We start from the raw sequence: 26976 nt of genomic DNA, 5'->3' as shown, positions 1-26976 counted from the left end.
ATAATATGCAGAGGGGTATGCAAATTAAAACAGCACCCTTTACCCGCCCGTTTTACCCAATTCAGCTTGACCCCAATCAATATCTTCGAAATGTCAGACATAACAAGTGTCTGAATTTGGCCCCACAAATCACAATTCATGTTAATTTTAGGACAATCTGTTGCCATTTTCAACGACTATAGCATGAATGTTTATATTGAAAATAATCAGAGAATGTGACGTTTACAAATTTTGTGATAAAATGTTGTTAAAACCGTTGGCAATCGTCTGAATTTACCATTGTTTTCTAGGCATCTTGAATACCGTCTGAAAAAAGATACTGGGGTCTTTCGTATATTTGACACTATCAACACCGTACAAGTACGGTGAATTATTTTAATCAGTCAACACAATTTCAGAATCAAAGCAGTGACTTTTTGACAAATTAGTAGGTTATATGTCTTGTCTCAAATAACATTTTGCTATTATATATATCTTTTTGAAGACAATCAAATTAATTTTTCAAAGAAATGCCTACAAAATGTCAGTTTTTGAAGATTAAGAATCTGTACGATTCCAAGACAAGAAAGCTATCAATTTCCACTGACATTTTGAAGAAAGACTCATTGAAATATTCCCTACTCTCTTTGATGAGGTCAACTAATCTGAATCAACGGAGATTCGTCTCTGATAAATATATATCCCTATTAAGGGTTTAACAAGATAAACACTAAAGGTCGCGGAGAACCATTGGATTGGGAGATATTAAGCCTCACCTGTGATATTTCCGGTTCTTAATGCGTAGAATCAAGACCGCGGGTTAAAGAAAAGGTAGAAAACGAATATACGTGTGTAACAGTTGTCTGTTTGGGTACCTGACATAGTCTCAATGGCGGTTATTTGCCCCTGACTCCTTTTATTAGTCGTTACGTTATAGGGCAAACTTGTTGTTATGGTAAATGAAAGGACGCACCCAAACATTTAATACCGAATCAATAACATCACTTATACCCATCAACGAAAGGAAATGAAAATAATTTTTATGAATTTTATGGAATCAATAAAATGCTGTTGGCATCTTTGATCTTTCAGCTAATCATATATTTCGATAATGTAGTTACTGGAGTTAATATAATCGATTATTTAGGATAAACACAATGTTTAAAACAAACATGCCTGTTGTGTCCACAGTCCCAAATATTTTGTTTATGGCAAAATTGAGAGAATTTGGCGGTTTAAAAATAGGACCAATTCCATCGCATTTCTATTACTAATTGATTTTATTTTTGTTTTTAATACATATTGTGTTCTTGCTCATGGACAAAAAGTCTGGAAGTTGAATGAGGATAAAATAAGTTAACCAAGTTAGGGCATGAAACGATTTGATAGCATTACTCAATGTTTTCAGTTTGGTGTCTGTGATTTGCAAACAGTTTGTCCGAAGAGGACAACCATTGTTCTATGAGGGGTCTGTCGGCCACTGATATTGATGAATCTTCCGTCATAGAGCCAATCTAAATCCAATAATTGCTTTAAATAACGTTATTATCACGATTTGACTGCATCATGGGACAGTGTCTTTGAAGTTGCCGAAGCTTTGCCATAAGGAAAGTGAAAGTGCTCGTTGGCCCTCATCGATTGGAGATTAGCTGATGACGCTCCGCCTACCACACGCGGAAACCCGCTGCAGCATGATTGACAAACACCAAACAAAATCTCAACATTCTCTAAACTTGACTTTTACAAAGATACTTTAAGAACGTTTTTGTAATTTCCTACTCATGATTTGTGATAAAGTTTCAACTTAGGATATGTCTATTGCTTCAAGACAGCTGTGACAAGACCAACTTACTTAGTAAATTAGTAAAGGATTACCATGGTGCTTTGAGTTGTGGAGTTTTTAGTCACAGATTTACTAACAGAGCGGAGAATGTTGTACTGGATATTTACTCTGCTAATTTACAAGATAGCATATGGTGAGTATTTAGAGATTCTACAACATATTCTAGCAAGAGTGAAAGAAATTTACGTACTTTCCAGTCCGGAAACCCCAGCATCAGCCTATAAACATCAAACTCATCTAATAAAAAGTTTTCTGTATGTTACAAACCGGATTTCTGTTTTAATCTTTGTAATACACTCTGAAATATCCTTAAATAACATTCTATTCAAATTTACGAAACAAATTCGAGAAAAAAATTAAAAGAAATTTATATGCACATATACAAAACGCACATAGAGATTACGTAATCGGAGGTTGACATGTATTGTTATCGCAATTGTATGTATTTCACTCCGGCAGAAAATACTTGCGTTCTATGAATGACCTGTTTAGCAAGGACCTATTTCCCCCTCTTTCTTTGCGTGGTATAAAATCAGACTTGGCGGTACATATCACTGTCAGGAGGTAATTGTCTCTAGGCCTTCATCTCAGAAAGATTACCGAAGATTGCTATGGCTGAAGAACACCGACCGGATTGGGTCACAAATAATATTTCTAGACATAAATCAATGGACGGCAATCACCGTATACCTAACAGGGAAGGAAATTGGAGCCTGGATGTGCTTATTTAGTCCGGCAACCTCATCGTGATCCCCCGACAACACGTTTGGTCTATCCTGTTGGTAACGTGGAAATAACCCACCATTGCCAGCTATCCAGCACTGTCGTTTTTCCCGTACTTCCCCGTAATAAGCTTCGTTATATGACGTCTGTGCTGGGTTTTTTTTTGTTGGTTATATTCTCTCAATTTTGAGAGCAAATCATTTACCAACGGCTCTGCTGCAGTCTAATTTGTTCCTCTTGAAATACGATTAGTGTTGAAAAACAAAAGTGTGATATGGTGGTTATCAACATCCCATAAATCTTATGTGACTTAATTTATTATTTATCGTAATAATCATCTACCGCTGACAGGAAATTGTTTATTCCTATTTTAGTACTAAGGGAACTTGGGAATAATTCTATAATGGCAATGATGTCCCACATGTAGTGAGCGTTGGGTGACATCCGAATACTGTTTGCGTATATATGTACTTCGGACACCGAGATTATGAGCTTACTCTCATACGCGTAGCGATACCAGGGAATCGATTTAAAGTTTGAGTTTTACCATAAAATCAAGTGACCATATTGCTATTGAAAGATTTTTAAGAAAGCTTGTCGGAATATATGTAGCCGATTCACACAAAATTTTAAGTTTTCGATTTCCCATCCTTCGTTGTTAAAAAAAATATTGAAACCATTTTATGTCTATAATCATGTATGTATTCATCGAATTTAAAAAAAAAAGTAAGATACTTTCCTTTTACCGGAGTCTTCGGAGGAGTTTTATACTTGTAACGAAAAATCACCAGACGGAAAATTCCAGGGGAAGGGGTCCCTCTTTTTCTAGAATTTGTTTATTCTTTTTTAAATGCGGGGTTTTGTCGCCTTCATACAACGTAGCTTCTCCATGGAAAACAAGAATCATATATAAAAAGAGGTCAAATAATCAATGGGCACGTGAATTTCAATCAAAGTTTTATGATAAAAGATGAATTTTCTACCGTTTTCAATTTTTTAAAACAACAATCGCCGGGATAAATATCCAGATTATGTACAGTGTGGTTATTTTGTACAGTAGGTCTTAACATTGTTAGAAATACGATCAAAGAGTTCATAGATTGCTTGCTGTAGGGGTTTGACTGAACATAATGGAGAAAAATGGTTTTATACGCATTGTGTCTGAGAATATATTTTAATGGGAATAGTCCAATGAAACATACATGTAAGTTCTAGGACAGGATAGCTCCGTATTGATTTGAATCCAAGTTATGGTATTTTGAGCTTTATATTTTCCGTTTAATGATGGTGTTAGTCACGTAGTTTTTTAACGTTCAAAATGCTGACGTGTTTTTCCAAAAGTGTAATGACTTTTTATGGCATACATTCCTAGAGAATCATAGTTGAATTATATTTCAAGGCAATGTGACCCACATGACAACCGGTAGTACATCACAACTATACTAAAGCTTGACTCTAAGAAGTGTTTTAATAAAATCTAATATGCTTTTAGCTATAGTTTGTATAATGCTTATTTTCCTAGTAAACCGCTTTTTCGATGTTTTTCCTATAAAATGCAACGTCAACCTTAAATGAAAAGGTCTGCATAGTTCAGAATGAATGTTGATACTGAAGTTTGATCCTCGGACCGGAACTACTACCTCTTGTCTAAATCCAAATGTCACACTAAAGGTTACAATGGCGCTATGCACGTATATCTTTCTCGTTTCCGTTATTATAAGATACACGAACGGCCAGAATATCTAAGAATCAACATTTTTGCCAGTTTAAAAATCGACACCATCACTATCAATTTTAATTGAAATCTGTACTTTAACAGCAAACAATTAATCTTGGCCATACGTCTCAGCTTGAGTATAACATCTGTGACGTAAATAGATAATAGTTCAATCCATAGGCCCCAAACCACTCTTGAGGATTTTTCACGCTTTGTATTAGAGCTTGTAACAAAGCTAGTTCTGATTCATGATACATAGCTTTTTATAAAGTTTCTTTAACGATTTATATATCCATATTGAATATGATCATTTCTTATCAAACAACCTACGATCCATGACTTTCTACAATATAACCTGTACCTGTACTATTTCTGCAGCATCTTGGATTTCTTTTTTGTCATTCAAGTCCAGTAAATCTTTTATACCAGCTTCCATGCATGGAACTTTTAAAAACCTAATTTTAAAAAAAACCTGTATAGTATAATTATTTCAATACAATTAACATTACTGTAGATCTATGTAAATGAACCTGAAAATAAAGACAATGATCAAGGTGTTTAACTTTAGTTTTTGTAGAATACCTGTATTTTTTCACCTTGTGACAGGTATTGATTTTACATCTTTGGTAATGATCATCCGCTTAAAAGTCGCTCCGCCGATGGCTGAACGTGCAGCCTCCTTCTTCTTAATTATTGTGCTTTGCCCTCTCTCATGTTTAGAATACACTTTTCTTGGGAATATAATTGCAACTTTCCAGTGAATTATTTTATTTGCACGGGTAATTAATGGAGTTAAGGATTGGTTTACGAGACTTTGACTCATGTTTATGAAGAGACGAAGTGGTAAAACAGATGTAAAACAGTATTAAAACTCGATATATTGTCAAGATGTCGATAAAACCTTTTGAAGACATTAACATAGACACAAAAATATCTGACAGAATTCTTGATCTATGGTTTAATAAGAGAGAGAGAGAGAGAGAGAGAGAGAGAGAGAGAGAGAGAGAGAGAGAGAGAGAGGGAGAGAGAGAGAGAGAGAGAGAGAGAGAGAGAGATGATTAATAATTTTCTTTTGACCTGCTATTGATCCGGTGGTATAATTGGCAGATTTGATTTGACACTTGGTGTGTGAAAGGAGTTCGGTTGGAGGGGCTTAATTATCTAGATCTAAGATATTTGTAGACATAATAAGGAATTCAATAAGCACCCATATCCAATATGTATATCGAAAATGATACAGCAGCCATCTTAAGCGGCCTTGTTCAATATGAAAAACGATTTCTCAAAGTTAATGCACGCAATTACTGGATATAGGAAAAACTGAGACATAATGCTTTTGTCTCGGATGCTCCGTCTGAAATGATTTTTTTCATCCCTTTCTTTTCTTACCTAAAGATGTCACATATGCTTTAAAATGACAACATAAACGTTAAGCCATTCCAAATGTTAAAATTATACTACATACGCAACAACTACTCAAACTCGCATCCCCGAACCCAATGCTTACATGTTTGAAACCCTTTTATTTACTTGCAGTTTTCTTGTCAGGAAGACGTTCCTGATAATTTATGTTGTCCTTTAACATTGTTTAATTGACCTTGGGTAAGGTCACGACAAACTGTGATCGTACTTAGCTCGACATAGTCAATGTAATGCATTCTAGTACAAAGCTCAATCCTTGTGACTGTCACTTTTGAAATGACCTTGTGACACTTTCCGTGGATTTGTCCTTGCTTCTGGCGATATCTATTTCATATAAATATGATTGTCCCTGTAACACAAACATTCAATGTTATTTGGTTATCATAAATTGGGAGCATTTCAGTCCATGCATTGAAGTAATCTGCCTTGGAAGAATTGAACAATTTCATTGAGGAAGCTTTTTTAAGCCCACACTAAGATTACATGTATATCATGACTCTCAGTCAGCTTCCAGTTCCCACAGTGAGCTTGTCAAAAGGAAAGGAAGCAGTGACACACACACACCAGTGAGGGCCAAGTGGTTAGAGCATTGCGCTCAAAATCACACGGCCTCCCACCTCTGGTCGGCGCGGGCTCGAATCCCGCTCGCGCTGGTAAGTGAGAAAGTTTCCCAGTTTACTTTCGGAAGGTCGGTGGTCTCTTCCCAGGTACATTGTATCTGGGTTCTTCTTCCACCAATAAAAACTGGGCGCCACCAGATAACTGAAAAATTGTTGAGTGTGGCGGAGAACATCAATCAATCAATCAATCAATCACACACCAGTGAAGCCGAGGTTGTTGATTGATTGATTGATTATTGTTTAACATCCCTTTCGAGAATTTTTCACTCCTATGGAGACGTCACCATTGCTGGTAAAGGGCTGCAAAATTTAGGCATATATGCTCGGCGCTTACGGCCTTTGAGCAGGGAAGGATCTTTATCGTGCTACACCTGCTGTGACACGGAGCCTCGTTTTTGCGGTCTCATCCGAAGGACCGCCCCATTTAGTCGCCTCTTACGACAAGCAAGGGTTACTGAGGACCTATTCTAACCCGGATCAGAGGAGAATTATATCCCTCAGTACATGGAATCTGTAACCCTCTCCCTGCAAGATCGGGGTGGAAGTATTGTTTTTCGTCTGTCGGACTTTTTTCTGTCCGTAACTTTTAAGTTTGTGTATAGCACTTTATAAAACTATTCTAGAGACTCCTTGTATTGAAAGGACAATGTCAAATACGTCTGACTATTAATGATCAAGGTCAAATATTTATTTTAGAGGTCATATACATGTGTATTGCTCGGGCCTATAACATAAATTTTGTAGAACTCCGAAGTGGTTCATTATTGAGTTGTTTAAAACACATACATGTAACCTTCTCATTGATAACATTAGCTGGTTAGTAGAATCATCATTCGGTTTACCCCTGTTTTGTGCTTTGTTGAGGCACTCTACAAATAGTTAACGGTCAGAAGGATTGCACTGCATGACAGTAGTAACGTAAACGAGGAACGATTGTCTGATGAATTTTATACGAGAAAAGGATCGTTTCCCTGAAAATATTGTTTCCGCCCACAATATCACCATGAATGTAGAATATCTCTGTGCGTTTTTCAGCTAATCAACTGAAAAATGATCACGCCTTTTAGCAGATTGCTATGTAATAAATATCATATTCGTTATATCATCTGAAAGAATTGTTATCACAAAGAGCTGATAGAACTAAACTGTATAAAACCTGGCAAATTCATGGTCTGTCGCGGTTCCTGTCGATATGACATCTCGACTTTAACAACTTGAAGCATTAGATTTCTTCGGTTATGATTGAAGACCAGTGAGTTAATAGCGATGTGACCAAAATTTCAATGATTTTTCACCCCTATAAAATGTAACATTTAGACAATTAACGGTAGAAAGAGAATGGACTTTATAAACTTATTTTAAAACCTTTTTTTAGAAAACGATGTATCATGATTCAAATATCCTTTTTCAGGGCGATGCATTATTTATAATAAAAAAAATGGCAATCTATTATGAACCAGTATTGCTGATAAACGATTTCAAGAAAATTAATTTAATAAATCTGGGTTTCTATCAAATTGATGGAGGAAACATGATATTTATTATTCTTCCGAGAGCGATCGACTTTCTGCATTTGGTCTTAAGGGACGCTTTATTAACCATATCATAATAGCATCTGTTTGAAATTGGGCTGTTGCACATATTTATTGTAACAACCGACCAGAAGGCGGTTACAAGCCATACTATAAACAGTGGAAGAAGTGAGTACGGCAATCTCGGGCGAAAGCGTCTGACTTCAAATCACTGGCACGGGGGACGTTATGGTCACGTCAAACTTTTTCAGCAATACAATTTTATGATGGTCCACTTTTCAGCACACTTGCCAAAAGGCCAGTGTGAGCTACATAGTTGGTACAATGTTCCCCTAGTGGTGAGATTGAGTTAAATACGTGGTACAGTGTTCCCTTAGTGGTGAGATTGAGCTAAATACTTGGTACAGTGTTCCCTTAGTGGTGAGATTGGGCTAAATACTTGGTACAATGTTCCCCTAGTGGTGAGATTGAGCTAAATACGTGGTACAATGTTCCCCTAGTGGTGAGATTGAGCTAAATACGTGGTACAATGTTCCCCTAGTGGTGAGATTGAGCTAAATACGTGGTACAGTGTTCCCTTAGTAGTGAGATTGAGCTAAATACTTGGTACAGTGTTCCCTTAGTGGTGAGATTGAGCTAAATACTTGGTACAATGTTCCCCTAGTGGTGAGATTGAGCTAAATACGTGGTACAGTGTTCCCTTAGTGGTGAGATTGAGCTAAATACTTGGTACAGTGTTCCCTTAGTGGTGAGATTGGGCTAAATACTTGGTACAATGTTCCCCTAGTGGTGAGATTGAGCTAAATACTTGGTACAGTGTTCCCTTAGTGGTGAGATTGGGCTAAATACTTGGTACAATGTTCCCCTAGTAGTGAGATTGAGCTAAATACTTGGTACAGTGTTCCCTTAATGGTGAGATTGGGCTAAATACTTGGTACAATGTTCCCCTAGTAGTGAGATTGAGCTAAATACTTGGTACAATGTTCCCCTAGTGGTGAGATTGGGCTAAATACTTGGTACAATGTTCCCCTAGTGGTGAGATTGAGCTACATAGTTGGTACTGTGTAAATTTAACCCCTATATACATGAACTAGTACATGTACAATATGGCCACCTGAGGTTTAAATTGGCTGAGACAAGATCATTTCTTCTCAAGAACGACTGTATATGTTGACAGTCACCATACTTTATACAATAGCTTCTTTAGCGGTCCCTTACAGGAGTTGTTACTTTTTGGAACAATTTGTATACCAAAACGTTATTCAAGCCAAGCGAGCATTTGCTCTTGAGATCCTCTTTGAACTAGTTTCTGTTTACTCTCTGTCTTAATTAACCCAGCTTCAAAGAATTTGTAACTAATCTTCTATACTCTGCATGTTTGCAATATGTGTTGTAATTGTCAGAGTACGTGCCATTTTTTTTTATATTCAATGACACGCTTTACGTGCGTCAATATTAATTAAGTACAGTTTTCAAAACAAAAATGACTTAATGTCACACCTGATTATCATACAACACTTCCGGATTGTGTCAGGAAAGTTGTTGTCTTCCAAAGTTTTGAAACATGTGTTTATTGGTACTTTAATCCCTGAACCGTAAATAATCGAAGAAAAAGAACTGATTGAAGATTTAATCGTGGATGTAACATACATGGAGTGCAAACAGACTTTTTTCATTAATGCCAGCTGGAAAAAAAAGAGCGTTGCATTCTGTGATTGCATTCACCTGCAAATCAAAATTAAATCAACTAATAATTTTTCGTCATGATAATACTTGTCAAGACGATTTAAATTCATTCTTAATTAATTCCCGTCTAATATGGCCACACGCTGTTCTTTTGTCAGCTAGAAATTGACAGCATCTTTAAGCTCAAAACTTGGATTTAATTTACACCAAACACTTTCTTCGCGAGTCACAAGGGTCCTTCGTCTAATTACTCCTTTCTTTACTTATATGGGGCAGTAATTGTGGAGAGACAGCTCCCCTGATTGCTTGTATTCACTTATCCCGCCGAGAATCGTTCGGCGATTGTACAGTGATTAATTCGCGAGTAACAAGATGATAAAATCTACGCTTCTGTTAATTGAATACGGTTTTACGATGGACAGCCACGTAAAGTTTTACATGTAACAACGCTCAGAGAGAGAAAGAGACAGAAGCATATCATTTTTTGCATGCAGAATGATATTATCAAGAATAATGTAGTGTTCTGTGAGGTTAAACCGCATCCTTCGTGTATTATACCTGTTATCCATTTATTGTTTAGGGCAACGTTTACTACGTGAAGCCATCTGTAGAATGCTTTAAATTGTGAATGATACCATTCTACCGTTTTAGATCGTGTCTTGTAGTGCGATATAGAATTATTTTACAATTCGAGGGCCTCATTGTGTGTAGTTCCCCCTCTAACACTGGGTTAGAACCGGTTTGGTTTGCGAACGTAGTGCACTTCCTTTGCAATTTGTCGTAAGTCAAAACCGATTAGCAGAGTTGAGATTATTGAGATACCTGGATGTCTTTGCTTGAAACTAAAGAATATAATGACGAAGATCAAGGTCAATGCTGTGAACAACCAATTATAAGCCATGATATTGACCTGTACGTGAGGTCAATACAATGTATAACTATCCAGTTTCCCTACTAGGTCAATATGCTTACTTTAATAGCATCAGTTCAAACTGGGTTTTGTTAACGTCTCCAGTTTCCCTACCATATGCCTAATTAGCATCAATTTCAATTTTTTAACGTGAAATAGAAACCTAGGCCTCGGTTTTACTTCTGCATTTAACTAAAGAATAGATGCATATGTAAAAAGGGAATCCGTAATTACTAAAATTTAGATTAATATGAATCATTTTTCATATATGTGATAAGATAATTATTGACGTTTATGAGGTTAATATGATGATTAAATTACCTTCGATGAACAGTATTCGCCTCACCCTTTGGGCTCAGTAAATACCGTCCTTGGATAGTTAAATCATCATGTCGATACCACACACGTCCAGGAGTTTATATTGGACATGGTATCTAAGTGGTGATTGTTAAAGCACGGACTGTATCAGACTCTTTCTCCAATTCTCTGTCATCTCTGTAAAAATGTCGCTTATTCTCAAGAAAAATTGGATTTTTTTAACATTTTCTTGTGTATAGGAGATTCAACTTTGAAGGACCACACTCTTATCCATTGGGAGATAATCAAGAAATCGGGTGGAGTATTTCATAAGATTTTCTCAAGAACCATTACACCAGAACGGCAAAGTTTACCACGATAGTCCCCACTTCTTACATATCAGGACAGATGTTGTTTTATTAAATACTATTGTTTTGTATATTCATCTGTCTGTCATATACTTAAGTCACAAGAAAGCCAGGCGCGTAGCCAGAAAAAAAAATAAAGTGTACCCAAAGTATGGCAAGTGGGCCCAGAACAAAGCTCTGGCGGGGACCTAGCCCCGGAATCTCTTGGGTTTTACCAATGACATCACCCATATTTTTGTGCATAGAAACAGGGTTTCTTGTCAATTTTCAAACCCAAAAGAATTCACAAAATTATTTTCTAAAATGTTTTATTATGCCAACTCACTGTATTTGGACTGACTTGACATTCGTTTTACGATTTTCCCCTGTTGTATTCGACTGATATATGTGATAAATGCTACTGGTAACCAAGAATACACTGTGTCATAATCCGTCTACTACCTATACATATAAGATGTACATTAAGGTGATATTCGACATGATGTTATTGATTTGAAATTAAAAATGGACTTTATAAAATTTATTGAATGGACATTATAATGCTGATTAAATTATAAACCGGTACCATATAATGCAATTAATTTTGAGGCACAAATACTTTAATAACAAAGATCTCAATTTCTCTCTCGTAAGTGATGTGTACGTAGTTGCGTATAGGCAGCTACGCGCCTGAAAGCGATCTATTGGACTGATGGTCAACAGTTTCTGTGAATTTTTGACCGGCTGTCTGTTGGACCGGCAACCTATTCCGGAAAATGTATTCGGTTTGAGTTTATAGACTTGTGTTCAGATGACGACAAACATGCCAGCTTTAGTAAGATTCCCAGAGCTCTATGGGGAGGATATCTGCTTAATCTGCTGGAAAATAAATAATATAAAAGATACAACGGATTCAGTCAAAACGTCATTGATGACGGAATATATCATTTTCTCCAATTTCGAAAAGTTACCATATTTAGAAAAGATAGGAAGTCCTCTCTATATTCATGCATTCTATTAAATATAATAATATCCACAATTTTTAAACAAATGCAGGGACGGATCCAGGAATTGCGGTTACGGGGGGAGGCGCCGCTTTGTGAGGCAGGGGGTCTAGGGGCCACCGGGGGGGGGGGTGCAGCCCCCGGAAGCTCCTGGATTTTACAGATTTCATAGGGCTTCAAATATGTCTCCTATTTAGTCATTTGCACTATTTTGTATCATTTTTAATGAGATGAAATTAATAAAATGACGCAAATTTTAAGGGATTTTTGAAAAGAAAATAAGTTCTCCCAATAAAGTAATTCAAGAAATCAAAAGATTTTGTCATTTATTTCTTCGGGAGTGGAAGAAAATATTGCTTCTTTTATCATTTAGAACATTTTCCTAAACAAGATACCACATTTACCTTCAATTTTAAAATTTTAGGGGTGGGGGGGCGCGCACTTTCCTTTGATGAAATTAAAACACTATTCATATGCATTTACATTAGGTAATGAAACAATTATTAAAGGCATATGCGACGTTTTTCAATTCGTACAGTTCACTTGCACTAGTTTCTTTTTTTAAAAATCTTGGGTTATATTCCCATGTTAGTTTTAGAGTAAGCATATTTTGATAGTTCCTGATTGTTGCAAGTAAAAATGTAAGTCAGCTATCGTGTGTTACAGTAAGTTGTATAAATGAACATTACTGTAGTAAAGGAGAGAGCAAAAAATCTTTGGAACAATCGGGTATCGACCTCGAGACCCATGCATTACTAGTTGAATGATCTAACCACTGAACCACCAAGACCAATATACAAAGTATGGTAATATTACTATCATATAAAATCTAAACCTATTTGGGAAATCGTTCAAGAACTAGCGAGATGAAAAAATAATTTTAAAAAAATGTCATAAAACGTCGCGTATGTCCTTAATGTCTAACCAGTCAATAGACCGGAACATTGCACAGGCAATCGAGGTTTTAGATATTTATAATAAAAAAGAATGTCTTCCTATAAACAAAATATTCACAAGGTACAACGTATATCACGACACCATCTTGGTTTTTTTTACCAGCTGCATCACTTGCAATTTTCGGCGAAAATGTCTATATAATATGATAATTAGACCCATAACGTTTAGAAGGAATTATGTCAAGGTCTTACCTCTCGCATCGTCATGGTGAACTGGAAATTAAGTCAATTTATCGGCTATAATCAACCGTCAAACATCATCTACTTTTCTCAATTGCGACAAATCGGCAAAGGGAGGACGAAAGTTGACATAATTATGCAAATGAGAATACCCTTGCTGATGTACCCTCTGATGATTATGCGGGAGAAAAAGGGGGTGGCACTGATGCAGGGTAGTGTATAGCCCTGCAAACAATACAATTCGGGTGATTTTGGGACAGGCTGGCACGGGAAGTTTAGTAAATCTATGGCAATACCAAAACAACATTGGAAATGCTCATGACACCCCCCATTTTTGTTTGCTTCGGCTACAACCCACTAAGTTTTGTCACTCATTGTGACAAATCTGAAAATTTACAGACATTTGGCTGTATAAATATCACTGTGCAAGTTTGAAAGTTTGCCCACGTGTACCTGTGTGTGTTCTTAAATATTATACTTATGACATTTACTTTCAACTAATTTTAATACAATGAATGTATGAATAAGTGAAGTTACCATGTTTAACGTAAAAAAATAAAAAAAAATAAAGTAAGATAGAGTGTTCAAGATCCATAACCTCGCTATCTAACATATTTACTGCTCGTTGCAATATTTATTAATTTTAATTTTATCGACCAATGAAAAGGGGCTATCTCAAAATTATGTCAACTTTCGTCCTCCCTTTGCCGATTTCCCGCATTTGAGAAGCAGTAGACGATGTTTGACAGTTGATTATAGCCGATAAATGGACTTTTATTTCCAGTTCACCATGATGATTCGAGAGGTAAAACCCTAACAGAATTTCTTCTAAACGGTAGGGGTCTAATTATCATATTATATCGAACTTTTCGTCGAAAATTGCAAGCGATGCGGGTGGTAAAAAAGAAAAACAAGATGGCGTCTTGATATATCTTGTGAATATTTTATTTATAGGAAGCCAATCTTTTTTATCATAGATATTTAAAAGGTCGAGTGCCTGTGATTTTGAGGTAGTGTAGATTCAGGTTAGTGTAAACAACAGGACCAAACTGAGGTCACAATAAGGTCTCTATCTCTCTTTCTCTCTCATTATACATGTATATAAAGAAAGTATTCATATCTGATATTATAGTGTAGATTCTAGTTTATATAGGGATAGCCGTTAAAATAGTCTTATCAACAAACATTCTGAGAGTATTGCATGACAATACATAGTCCCCTACCGTTTGCAATAATTACTGTACCACAACAATATTCAAACTTCATTATGTAGGTTATGGTAAGAGGGAAAATTTGAAAACCAGGAAGGGATGGTTGGAAATCAACTACTATTCGAGCAGAGACTAGACCAGGGAAAAAGACAAATTTATAATTAGGTTTAGGCCTTTAACCAAGCCAATAAACTGTGAAATGTAGGTGATCATGAAAACTTTAGCTACATGTACATTTGAGAGAAAAATAATGTAAATAAGTTTGAATAAGTAAACAAAGTGGACCAACTCCAAATAAAAACAAAAAATAAGCAGCCTAGGAAATTGAATCAACACCAGCCATTCCCGTACTGATTATGTCTAGGGTAGACGTGCAAAAAAACAGAATCGCGGAAACCGATAAATGGGTTTTACATGTAAGCAATCGGTTATGAAGGTCAAATTAATTAAAAGGGGGGTGGGGGGTGACTGTTTGTAAACAGATTTGAAAAGAAAAAATGTGTTTAAAATGGTCATAGTACCACTGTTAGGGACATGATCAGACGAGTAGGTCTAGATGAAGCTTAAAATCTAGTAAGGGTTTAGCCCGTATTCATCCTGGTGAAGTCAGTACGTTTGTTGATACCATGCGGTTCGAATGACTCAACCTGTGCATCCAGAATTTTTCCTTCTGCTTTCTTTCGGTATCTGACCAACTAGGGTCATGATCAATAACCACTACTGTCATGTCCTCCCAGCGGTGGTTATTGCCATTGAAATGTGTCGCTACTGGCAAATCTTTTTTGGTTCTGATAGAGGACCCGGTGGTTGTTGACCCGTCTGCGAAGGTCTGTTGTTTCTCCTATGCAGTATATTGCTTCTGGCAGACATCGCAACTGATGAGATGGATGCAGTTATTGGTTTTGCAGGAAAAGTTTCCCAGTATTTTATAACTGCGACCTGTAACAGGACTGCTAAAATCCCCAGTGTTTGAGCTATACTTGCAAAAACCGAAGTCCCGTGTCGCAGCAGGTGTGACACGATAAAGACCCCCCCCCCCCCCCCCCTGCTCAATGGCCATAAGTGCCCAGCATAGGCCGAAATTTTGCAGCCCTTCATCGACAGTGGTGACGTCTCCATATGAGTGAAATATTCTCGAGCTGGACGTAAAACAATATTCAATCAATCAATCAATCGTTTCCTCGGGTCACCATAATCTGACCCTGAATGCTTTGTGTATTGTGAACTATGTGAGATCGGAGCGGATCAAAGGATCCTATTTTAATTACAGTTACGTTTGTAGTTTTTATGCCTGTTCAATGGGGAAATGTAATTACGGTGTATCTGTAAAAAAAAAATGTGTACGACCAGACAGTGTGTGGTTAGAACAGAAATTAGAACAATGTGTACAAATACGTTAGTTAGCGTGTCATGTCCTTCATCAAGCACATTTCAATCAGGTCAAGGTCCGTACTATATTGTACTGTAGGACCGTTTTATAATGTGTAAACTGTCCCAACTTACTTTACATCGTATAGAAATCATGAGAAAAAAATTACTTTCATTCTTTATAATTCAATTCGGTATCTTTTTATGAATAATTCTAAAGAAAATATGATAATATGACGCGGACTAATACATTGTCGTAGCAATGAAATGGAGACAGGACAACCAAACGGAAAGCCAAAACTGCTGTAACGTCATAAATGGGATATCATAGCGGGACTAAACGGCACGTTTGTTTATACAATTTACAGAATGTTCATAAACTGACATGAACGAAATAAAATAACGGGATTTTCGAGTTCTTCCATGTCCGTGTTTATTCTGCATTTAGTCACTATTACGTCATACTTTTTTTCCGACAGGGTCATTTCCGGTTTATCGTAGTTAACATAAATACACTTCCCCTCCTGAATTTTAAAAGGTGTGAAAATATATATATTGAGGTATAATAAGTCGTATGTCACTACTTAACCTTCATCCATGCATTTTAAATTTGAAAGATTTTGAATATTAGTCAAAAGAACATGCTAGGTTTTGTTTGATTTGATATAGATAGACAAAATAGTGTGAAGGCATCTTCTCTTGTTACACCCCCCCCCCTTTTCCCTGATTGATTAATTTAATATTGTTTAACGTCCCTATCGAAAATATTTCACTCATATGGAGACGTTACCACTGCTGGTGAAGGGCTGCAAAATTTCGGCCTATGCTCGGCGCTTATGGCCATTGAGCAGGGAGGGATCTTTATCGTGCCACATCTGCTGTGACACGGGACTTCGGTTTTTGCGGTCTCATCCGAAGAACCGCCCCATTTAGTCGCCTCTTACGACTACGTGCCTGTTTTCCCCTCTTACGTAAATCCGTATTACATCCCTCAGCCACACATCAATGCCACTGCTTCTTAAATTCGGTATTAAAACCAACGAGTAAAATAAATGAACGAAATCGTCTGATTGTTAGCTAAACCGGAAGAAAGCATACCTTAAAAAAGATCGCCAAATCACGTGACTTAGGTAGTTTATAAATCACAAAATATGCACAGAACGGAAGAACTCAAAAATACCCTGTTGTGCGTTACGAGTAAAATCAAATTAATTATATTTACAGAACTTTTGTATCATAGACTTCCACTGTGTTGTCACCTTGGCTGTTCAGTGCCAGTCTTGATTTAAATAATTATACACATAACTATCTATTCAGCTATGAAACATTTACCGAATATATTACCGAGCGAAAGCCCGTCCGCGAAACAAGGTTTTAAAGGAAACACGTATGTGAAGAAGAAGACAACATCGGCAAAAGAGATAATCTCCAACTGCACGATCACTGAAAATTCTGTGAGCCGTATAGGCGCCGCCATTTTGTTCAACTACCTACTTCCTTGGGTGTATTCGTTTTAATTCGTACGAAGCCACACATTGTCAAGGAGTTCCGATTAATCGACTTATTAGTTTTTTCAACAGTTATTCGATTTTAAATTTGATTGCCAAACATACAAGACTCTTGACGTGCAATTTGTAATCTAAACACTCAATTTCTTCAAAATGAAATATATATAATATATCAGTAGTACGACTAAGTAGATGAACGAGTTCATGAGTTAATATAAGATTGGGGTACTTATTGGAAAACCCGTAGATAAAGTAAATAAATTGTTGGAAAGTTCCACAAACATTGTTGATAAGCAGACACGTTTTCTCATACTTCCATTTGTATTTGTTGTTACATGTATGACTTATGACGTCACACCACACTGGTTTAGTAGGTTTACGTCCACTGCGTTATTTACATTTTCCGCGTTAAATGAATAGGCGGATCAAATGCCGAAAGTGTAAAATATATTTTTATTATGCGTATGCAAATACTCGTAACATCTGAACAAGCTATTTCAAACTGTAGCATCACATGGTTTAACATCCCCAAGCCTCAGTGGACCCTCTTCCAATTTCATGTGGACATTCTTTAATATTTGGATGTTACTGAGCGTTTAGACTCTGAGACCTTTCATAAATAATATGAAAGTGAGAAAATATTTCCATTCTTAATTTACCGTACTTTACTGAATATAATGATTATCACTTGGGGCATGCCAATGATCACTCCATGCTTCGCTCGGTGCAAGATACTTATAACGGTGGGACACACCGTTATAAGTATTTGGGGGGAGGGCAATGTATTTATGTATTGCGTGTTACAACAAAACAAATACAATTCTGCTATAACCGTCTTACATGACACCTGTCAAACCACCGGGTGATCCAATCAAATTAAAATTAGATGTTAGATCCGCTCACATACTCGCTACACAAACACGTTTGTGTAGCGAGTATGTGAGCGGATCTAACATCTAATTTTAATTAGATTGCCGGGTGATCATATGTATTATGGAGGACAGAAACATACATTTTCCTTGGTGATGACTTCACATTGTATATTAACAGTTTCTATGACAGAGAATAAATCCAACCATAAAAGAATACCGAAATTTTATATATATGTGTGTATGTGTGTGTGTGTGTGTGTGAATGATGGACATGTACTTCATGCAGCTTCACATGGGTGTAAAAGAAGACCGTTATAATGCATGGATAAAAGTCAGAAACAATATTCTGCAGTACAGCATAGCATCCTTGTATATGAATTATTTAACACAAGAAGGAAAAATAAAACAAATAAAAGATTTAAATTAATCAGAAGAAATATCACTGCCAGTAATATATCTCTAGGGAATTGGGGGGGGGGGGGGTAAATGAATCCCAGAATTGTTTAACTATAAGATTAAAGAGTACCAATTTTTAGGTCACCTGAGTAACTCAGGTGACCTATTGCAATTGGTTTGCGTCCGCCGTCGTGTGTTAAAAATTGAATATTTTTAACTTCATCTTGATAGCTACCATTCAAATTCTTTTCAAATTTTGTATGAAGCATCTTTGGGACGAGGGGGAAATGAATTGTAAATTTCAGGATTCTTGCATCCCTAAAAAGTAAATGCATATTTTGGAAATTAATACCAGGTAAACAGAAAAGGATGAACTAAAATTGTGAATTTCGCAACCCCAGTGTTTTCAAACATCTCTACAACCGCACACGCGTAAGAAAAATCAAATGCATTTTGATGTAGAGCAGGAAGGCCTCAACCAAAATTGTAAATTTCATAATCCCCGGGATAGAGGTTATGACTCTAGGGCGGGGCCAAACTTCGTATGCAGTATTTATGTGTAAAACATTTGAAAACATTTTCTTTAATAATATTGATATTAAATTGAAACTAAATAAATGTTTAGAATGATCAGGCAGCCGTTTACCAAATTTGTAAATTTCATGATCCCAGGAGTAGGGGTTTTAGTATTAGGGTGGGGCCAAAATAGTCAGTGATTGAATGTGTTAACAATTGAACATTTTTAACTTCTTCTTGATAACTGCCATCTCAATTCTTTTCAGATTTGGTATGAAGCATCTTTTAAACAAGGGTGACATAAGTTGTAGATTTCAGGACTCTTTCATCCCTGGAGCCTTAGGGGCGGGGCAAAAATTGACCAATTTTCAAACAATTTCTTCTATACAATCGCACATCTCTAAGAAAAACTAAATACAGTGATGTAGAGCAGGAATACCTCTTCTGGGCTAGAACTTCTGACTACAGGGCGGGACCAAACTTAATATATATAATGTATGCGTGTAAAACATTTAAAAATGCTATTGATACTAAATTGAAACTAAATGGATATTTAGAAGGAGTAGGCATTCCTGACCAAAATTGTAAATTTCATTATCCTAGGGGTAAGGATTTTGGTTCCAGGGTGGAGCCAACATTATTATATTGATTATTGTCTTTATCATTGTATATAAGGGACGTTATCCGAGCCTCTAACTTGTTGGAGTAATTGACCCCTATCCCTACTAAGGTGTTGTTGTATTGATGACATTGACTCCGGATTTAGAACTTTGTATTTGACTTCTTGATTCAAATGGATAGCATAATTCTTTAACATGTAAATGACATAACTAGGGGGCTCTGCCCTTTTTCTCGTCATTCTCATGAGCTTTGTGGAGATGTTACATATCTTTCTCAAACATCTTTTGCATACAAAACTACTTTACTGATTCGGATTCAATATGGTTTGTCAATCTTAATTACATTCGACAACATACATATTTTTTTTTGGTGGTTTTTATCAGCATATAGCATCCCTGTTACATAATTTAAGCAGAAAATGTCGAGTGTCAGGTTTCATCCAGTGAAGGTTTGACATTTTAATGAATGACAGCCAACCTACAAATTGCATAGGTGTGAATTTTCGTAAATAGTAAAAAAGAAAATGTATAAAAACTATACACCCTTAATTAAACAAGTTTTAGAAGCGAGTCTAGGAATAGGGGGGGGGGGGGGGCATCTGCTACATCTACTGCGACACGGGGTCTTGGTTTTGGCGGTCTCATCCGAAGAACCGCCACATTTAGTCGCCTCTTACGACAAGTAAGGGGTGCTGAGGACCTATTTTAATCCGGATCCACACGAAACCTGCAAGAAGATTGCATATATACTGACGATTTACTCATACCATGACCCCCGGGCCCATGGACTAGGGCAGTAGGGGTTTGAAGTTTAACATTGGTAATATGTACAAGAAAACTCTTTAAAAATCTTGTCAAGAATCACATGGGTTCGGATTGTCAAATTTGTTCATATCATGACCCTAGGAGCAAGGGTTAGGCCACAGTACGGGTTTAAAATTCATCATTGGTTATATATCGGGAACATATTCTCAGGAACCACAGGGAAACAGATAGTTAAACTAATATGCAGGTATCCTCGTCTGATGTAGTTTCAGATTTATTCATACACCCCTGAGGCCAGGGTGGGGCAAAAGTATGGGTCAAAGTGTCACCCTCGTGTAAATTAATTACTAGAACCGGCCGAAGTTGAGAGCGAATTTCCAATCATGAATTATGAAGGACTGCTCTGAGATTCAGTGGAGGCGTTAGTCCAACTATTCAAATTTCAGCCGATGTTAGAATTAACCTACATGTATATAAATTTTAACTAGCAAAGAATTTCTAGTGACAGTTGACTTTGGTGGAAGTAGGTACATTGTATTTATATGTAGTAACACCACGCTTGCAGATCGTTATTTTGTACTTATATGTAGTAATACCGATCTTCTCGCATTTGTTGAAAATTTAAAATGATATTTCAAAATATCATTTCAGTGTCCAAATCTGTTGCAACGGACATTCAAAGAAATATCACGATAACTGAAGGAGATATCGCAATTTTACCATGTGAGGCACACGACGAGGGAAACAAATATCAGGTGAGCTATTCTTACAACATAAAATACATGTGTCTGAATGTGTAAAACCCATTGCTGTTCGTTTCTCCTCTGCAATACGTGTATCTAATAATGATCGCCATCCCTGGCCATGAGCTTTAATTTATCTGTCAGCTATATATACACTTTTTACAATTACAATCACAACTTGGCACAAAACATTTTTGGGTGAAAGGCATTCAAGTTTGTTATGATGAAGAATAACCCCCTACTTATGAAAATAGTAATAGTAATTAAAAAAAATCTTCTCAAGAGCTGGACGGGAAAAACTTTAAAGGGGCATTAGCTGGGGTACCTGTAAAGTGCGAAACGAATTGAAATATAAACGAAACCCACCGAAACGAAACGAAACAGATTGTATAACCGAACTCTTTCAATTATAATAATTGAAAATGGTATCTTAGGCCCCTGTGAAAGTTACCATGCACATATAAATACAATTTGTCTCCCCTTTGATGTAGGCTTTCGGCTTGACTGATACAAAGTTTTAAAAGTTGGAAGGGTGTGTGTGTGAGTAAGCTAAAAGTACATAGATACCATGTGCAATTAGTTTCGGATCCATAAATTTCAGAACGGAGGGTTACAGTCTCAGAGGTCTGGGGAAACACACTAAACGAGGGGTGGGGTCGCCGGCGTTGGATCCGCCTTTGGGCATAGATACATTGCTTGAAGAAGCTGGTGTTTGAGAAAGTTGAAAGCAGGAAGAGCTCTTAACCTCATATTTTGTCTCTAACTGCTGAGGTGCGAGTACTTTCAATAATGGAAAAAAATAAATGGCATACCACATTATATGAACGCAATTCGGTAAGATATATATACATGTATTATTAAAAATTATTATTGATATGCAGTGAGTCTAAAGATAACTCTGTACATTTGGGGTGTTGCTAAGACGGGGAATTGAAAACGGGACGGAAAACTGTATTTTTTAATGCAATAATATCAGAAAGAGGTGACGGAGGTCAGCATTTAAGTAAAATCAAAAGGCTAATGAACAAGGGAAGCAGAAATTACAAAAAGAACGGGAGGACATACTCAGAATCCACTCTACATACAAATACACAATATCCACATGTAAACAGAGATTTGTCTTTAGAGCAAAAAATATTGAAACATGTATTTATGCCCAAAGGCGGATCCAACGCCGGCGACCCTACCCCTCGTTTAGTGTGTTTCCCCAGACCTGTGAGACTAACCCTCCGTTCTGAAATTTATGGATCCGAAACTAATTGCACGTGGTATTTAATCAACTTCGAATATGTACTTTGTGCTTACTCACCTCCCTCCATCTTTCCAACTTTTAAAACTTTGTATCAGTCAAGCCGAAATCCTACATCAAAGGAAAGGCGAATTTTATTTAGATGTGGTAACTTTCACAGGGACCTAAGATACCATTTTAATTATAAGGATTTAAAGAGTTCGTTCATACAATCTGTTTCGTTTCGGTGGGTTTCGTTTCGGTAGATTTTGTTTCGTTTCGCACTTTACAGGTAGCCGCATTAGCTGTGAAAGTGAAAGGCTACCATTTTGTTTCTTCAAAATCTCTTAATGGCATGAGGATATAAACATGTATTAATGACTGATAAAAACATTTACTTTGTACACAAAGAAGAGAAACATAATAAAACTACGTTAGATAACCGTCTTTAGTGTAAATAAATGTATAAGAAAGAATTCTTATTGTCTTGCAAGACAATAATTATTTATCAATAAAATCACATATTCACGTGCCTGTTTTGAGGATAAAAAGTGTTTGAAATCATTATATAGTGGTGTTATTACTGAAATATATAAAATGGGATTATTTTCATTGAATTAAATTTTTGTGTGACAAAATAACAGCTACATGTAATTCCCCGTTAACTTGAAGAGAATGAGTATTGGAGTCCACAATGTAACCTAAATTGGTCTTTTAATGTTTACGGAGGATATATAGGAAAATTCCTCGACAATCTTCTCAATATCCACGAGGATACAATACGTCAAATTAATATGAATGAATCCAGATGACGTGGAGATACACGTTTGTTCACACCGTGACCTTGACCTTTAGGATATTGTTGGGGCCACAAGAGGGATTTAAACATTTTCATATTGGGATAATATGTACAAGGAATCTCTTTTAAATCTTCCCCAGAACCACATACATACAATATTTAATATGCAAGTGTACTTCAGGCGCAGGGCCTTTCCAATTACTGAACTTAATTTACACCATGACCCCCTGGGTCTTAGGGGTGCCTCACGGGGAACGTTAAATTCATAAAGGGAAATATAGGGTTTAAAAAATTCCTCAAGGAATTATGATTTCTCAAATGAATATGTAAGGATTCTTGTGTAACGTACATGTAGATTCACATTTGTTTACAGCATTTCAAATTGTCAATGGGGGGCGGTGGGGCACAACAGGGATGTTAGATAAGACTTCTTAAGAAACATAAGTAAATTTATATCTATAAATCATTTTCCAAGTACCCTTATGAAAATTGGAATTTCCCTCAACATGAAGTCTGGGTGGAGTTGTAAGAAGAGTTCAAAGACTCAAAGGAATGAATATGGTACAAAGGAATGAATATGGTACAAATGTATAAATATGGTACAAAGGAATAAATGTGGTACAAAGGAATGAATATGGTACAAAGGAATAAATATCGTACAAAGGAATAACTATGGTACAGATAAATAAATATGGTACACAGGAATAAAGGAATAAATATGGTGCAAAGGAATGAATATGGTACAAAGGAATAAATATGGTACAAATGTATAAATATGGTACAAAGGAATGAATATGGTACAAAGGAATAAATATGGTACAAAGGAATAAAGGAATGAATATGGTACAAATGTATAAATATGGTACAAAGGAATAAATATGGTACAAAGGAATAAATTTGGTACAAAGGAATAAATATGGTACAAAGGAATAAAGGAATGAATATGGTACAAATGTATAAATATGGTACAAAGGAATAAATATGGTATAAAGGAATGAATATGGTACAAAAGAATAAATATGGTACAAAGGAATAAATATGGTACAAAGGAATAAATATGGTACAAAGGAATAAAGGAATGAATATGGTACAAATGTATAAATATGGTACAAAGGAATAAATATGGTACAAAGGAATAAATATGGTATATGATAACATTAAAGGCGTGAGTAACCTAGAAACATACAATCTGAAGAAGCAGCAGTCTGATGCTTGACTCTACACGTGCTCTGTAGCAGATGATATTTTAAACAGGGAGACTGGCATTATTATATCAAAATAAACGAAAGTTTCCCCGCATTTTTCTACCACTCTGCTGGATCTGTGAGGCACTGAAAGGATATGTTTATACTTAACAAAACTTCACCCTAGGAACTACAAAATGAATTCATCATTGTTTCATCCATGTCTTTTAAAACATGTAGTTTTTTGATAATATACACAAATATCGGTATATATGATATACTAATACTTATGATTTTCCTCTTGGTACCTTTCAATACGCCGGTTTCGAGATACGTCCGAGTTATTTCCCTTTGGAGAACTCTCGTACATAGTAAGGCGCGAAAGAATTTGTTTACACGCGGGGGTGGGACAGATATTCATCACAGGATAAGTGAATGTACTCAGTAAGTTTCTCATATGCTGTTTGATAACCCGAATTCGATTGATACACAAACAAAGTAAGTGATAAGTATTTAGAGAGTATTTAAATACATAGAATTCTTATCCTATCACGTTATTTTGCTGGTCATAAGTACCATATCCAAGATATTTCTTGCAAATATGACATTGTTTGTATGTTTCCACTTCGGTAAAACATTTCTTTCGATAGTATTTAGTATTTCCCACATTTACATATTTATAGAGAAGCCGCTTTTAATACATTTCATCGTCTTCCTCGTTGACTGTATATCCACTCTGTCCCACTTAGACATTCAAAGTTCCACTAAATGCACCTCCTATACAGAAGAGTTCGTATCTCGAAACTGGCGTATTATGAGAAGAATTGGGGTGGAGGGGGGAATTGTAGCTGTGCAATGGAGGACTATTAAGAAACACTTTGTCCATTATAATATTTGGAGACCTACTATCTGTGATTGTCTCTTCTGACATTGAAATATTCACACGTAAGAGTCCAGATTGAGAGTAATTTTAGAGTAATGGCTGATCATTTTGTCATTATTGGTGAGAGACAATGGGAGTTACACAACTGGCCTAGGAGGTTGTTGCTTAATCAGACAAACATCATACTTGACATTATTCGAGAAAAAGCTACCGGTGTTATAGAGCCAGATTTTCCCCCATAGTGAGACTTCCCTCTAGAGCCAGACTTCCCCCAGAGCCAGCCTTCCCCCCGTGGAAGTCTGGCTCTAGAGTGAGCCTTCCCCCCGCGGAAGTCTGGCTCTAGAGTGAGCCTTCCCCCTGCGGACGTCTGGCTCTAGAGTGAGCCTTCCCCCCGGAAGTCTGGCTCTAGAGTGAGCCTTCCCCCGGTAGTCTCGCTCTGGAATGAGCCTTTCCCCCAGCAGACTTACTGTAGAATAAACCTACCCCCAGGAGGAAGACTCACTCTAGAGCCATAACACCCTCTTGAAGTCTCGCTCTAGAGGGACACCCCCGCTTTCATTCCCTCCTGCGCAAACTATGAAATAAATCTTAGTTTATCGGACAGGGAATTACTTACCTACCTACCTACCTACATGTACCTGAAGTTGTACAAGTTTAAAAGCATAACCGATATTTGTACGCAGATGAGAAGAAACATAAATTCGAAATTTCCTCATTTCATTTTTCAAACTTCTAAAACTAGCCAAGGCATAGGTATTGTGTGGGTCTAAACAATCTCCATAAAGTGATAGTAGTTTACCAGGAATAAATAAAGGGGCAAGTCCTGCTATGGGGGGGAGGGGGTCTGACTTTACAACTAGTGATAGAGTAGGTCTACCCACGGTGAAGTCTGGCTCTATCTTCCGGGGGAAAGGCTCACTCTAGAGCCAGACTTCCAGGGGAAGTCTCATTATGGGGGAAGGCTCATTCTACAACACCGGCAATCCTGTAAAACTCTAAAACAGCGCTCAGACAAACAAAGTAATAACGGACACACACAAAAAAGACTACATATTCCTGTTTATAGACGCAGGTAAATAACAGCAGTGATTATACGCTTGTAAAGTCTGTGTAAATAAAGATAATCGTAGTCTCAAACTAGATGAGGAAATTCGGGTTAAAGTGAATATGTTAGAAATCTGAAAGACTAGAGTTGATCGGACAATTATCTAAAGAGAGGGGCGTGGTTACGCATGTTATATGGTAAATTTATCACATCGGTAAAGTCAACAAAGAAGCGTCCATTCGTTACATCAGCTTAAAAGTGTCCAGTTTGTTCTCAATCAGCAATCTTCGGATTATTCCGCTGCAAGCACACAAAGATCTCCGAATGATTTTCTTTGCACCCCCCCCCCCCCCCCCAATGGAAGCTCAGCGATTAGTTGACTAATGAACATATATATTCATGAAGTCGAGAATTTTTTTAATAATACAGTCACGGCATTTGACGTAGTGTAGACGGAGACAATAGGCGTGGCTTTTGACGATATTTCAATGTCAGCATTTCGCAAATTCTATGGTCATTATAATCATCTAGTTTGCCATTACAACCTGTCATTGGGTCAAATGCTGTCTGACGTGTTTCATACCGATTGTTAGGTCGTTCTCGACACACTGTTTTGACTACG

The 26976-nt window shown here is 36.8% G+C and overlaps 1 protein-coding gene across 2 annotated transcripts in view; it reads left to right on the top strand.

Moving 5' to 3' along the window:
* The first annotated feature begins 1547 nt into the window (after positions 1–1547).
* Positions 1548–26976, top strand: part of LOC125650950 (limbic system-associated membrane protein-like) — a 38778-nt gene continuing 13349 nt past the window's right edge. Inside the window, exons 1-2 of one of the 2 annotated variants that reach the window (XM_048879529.2) lie at positions 1548–1955; positions 21124–21227. In XM_048879529.2, coding sequence (XP_048735486.1) covers positions 1910–1955; positions 21124–21227 — 150 coding nt within the window. In that variant the 5' untranslated portion in view covers positions 1548–1909. The remainder of the gene's footprint in view (positions 1956–21123; positions 21228–26976) is intronic. The other variant, XM_048879530.2, reaches the window with a different exon arrangement.

This window comes from Ostrea edulis, chromosome 5 (assembly GCF_947568905.1).
Source record: "Ostrea edulis chromosome 5, xbOstEdul1.1, whole genome shotgun sequence".
In the NCBI taxonomy this organism is placed as follows: Eukaryota; Metazoa; Mollusca; class Bivalvia; order Ostreida; family Ostreidae; genus Ostrea; species Ostrea edulis.
The sequence above is the reverse complement of the archived record's forward strand: the minus strand, read 5'-3'. Positions and strand labels throughout refer to the sequence as shown.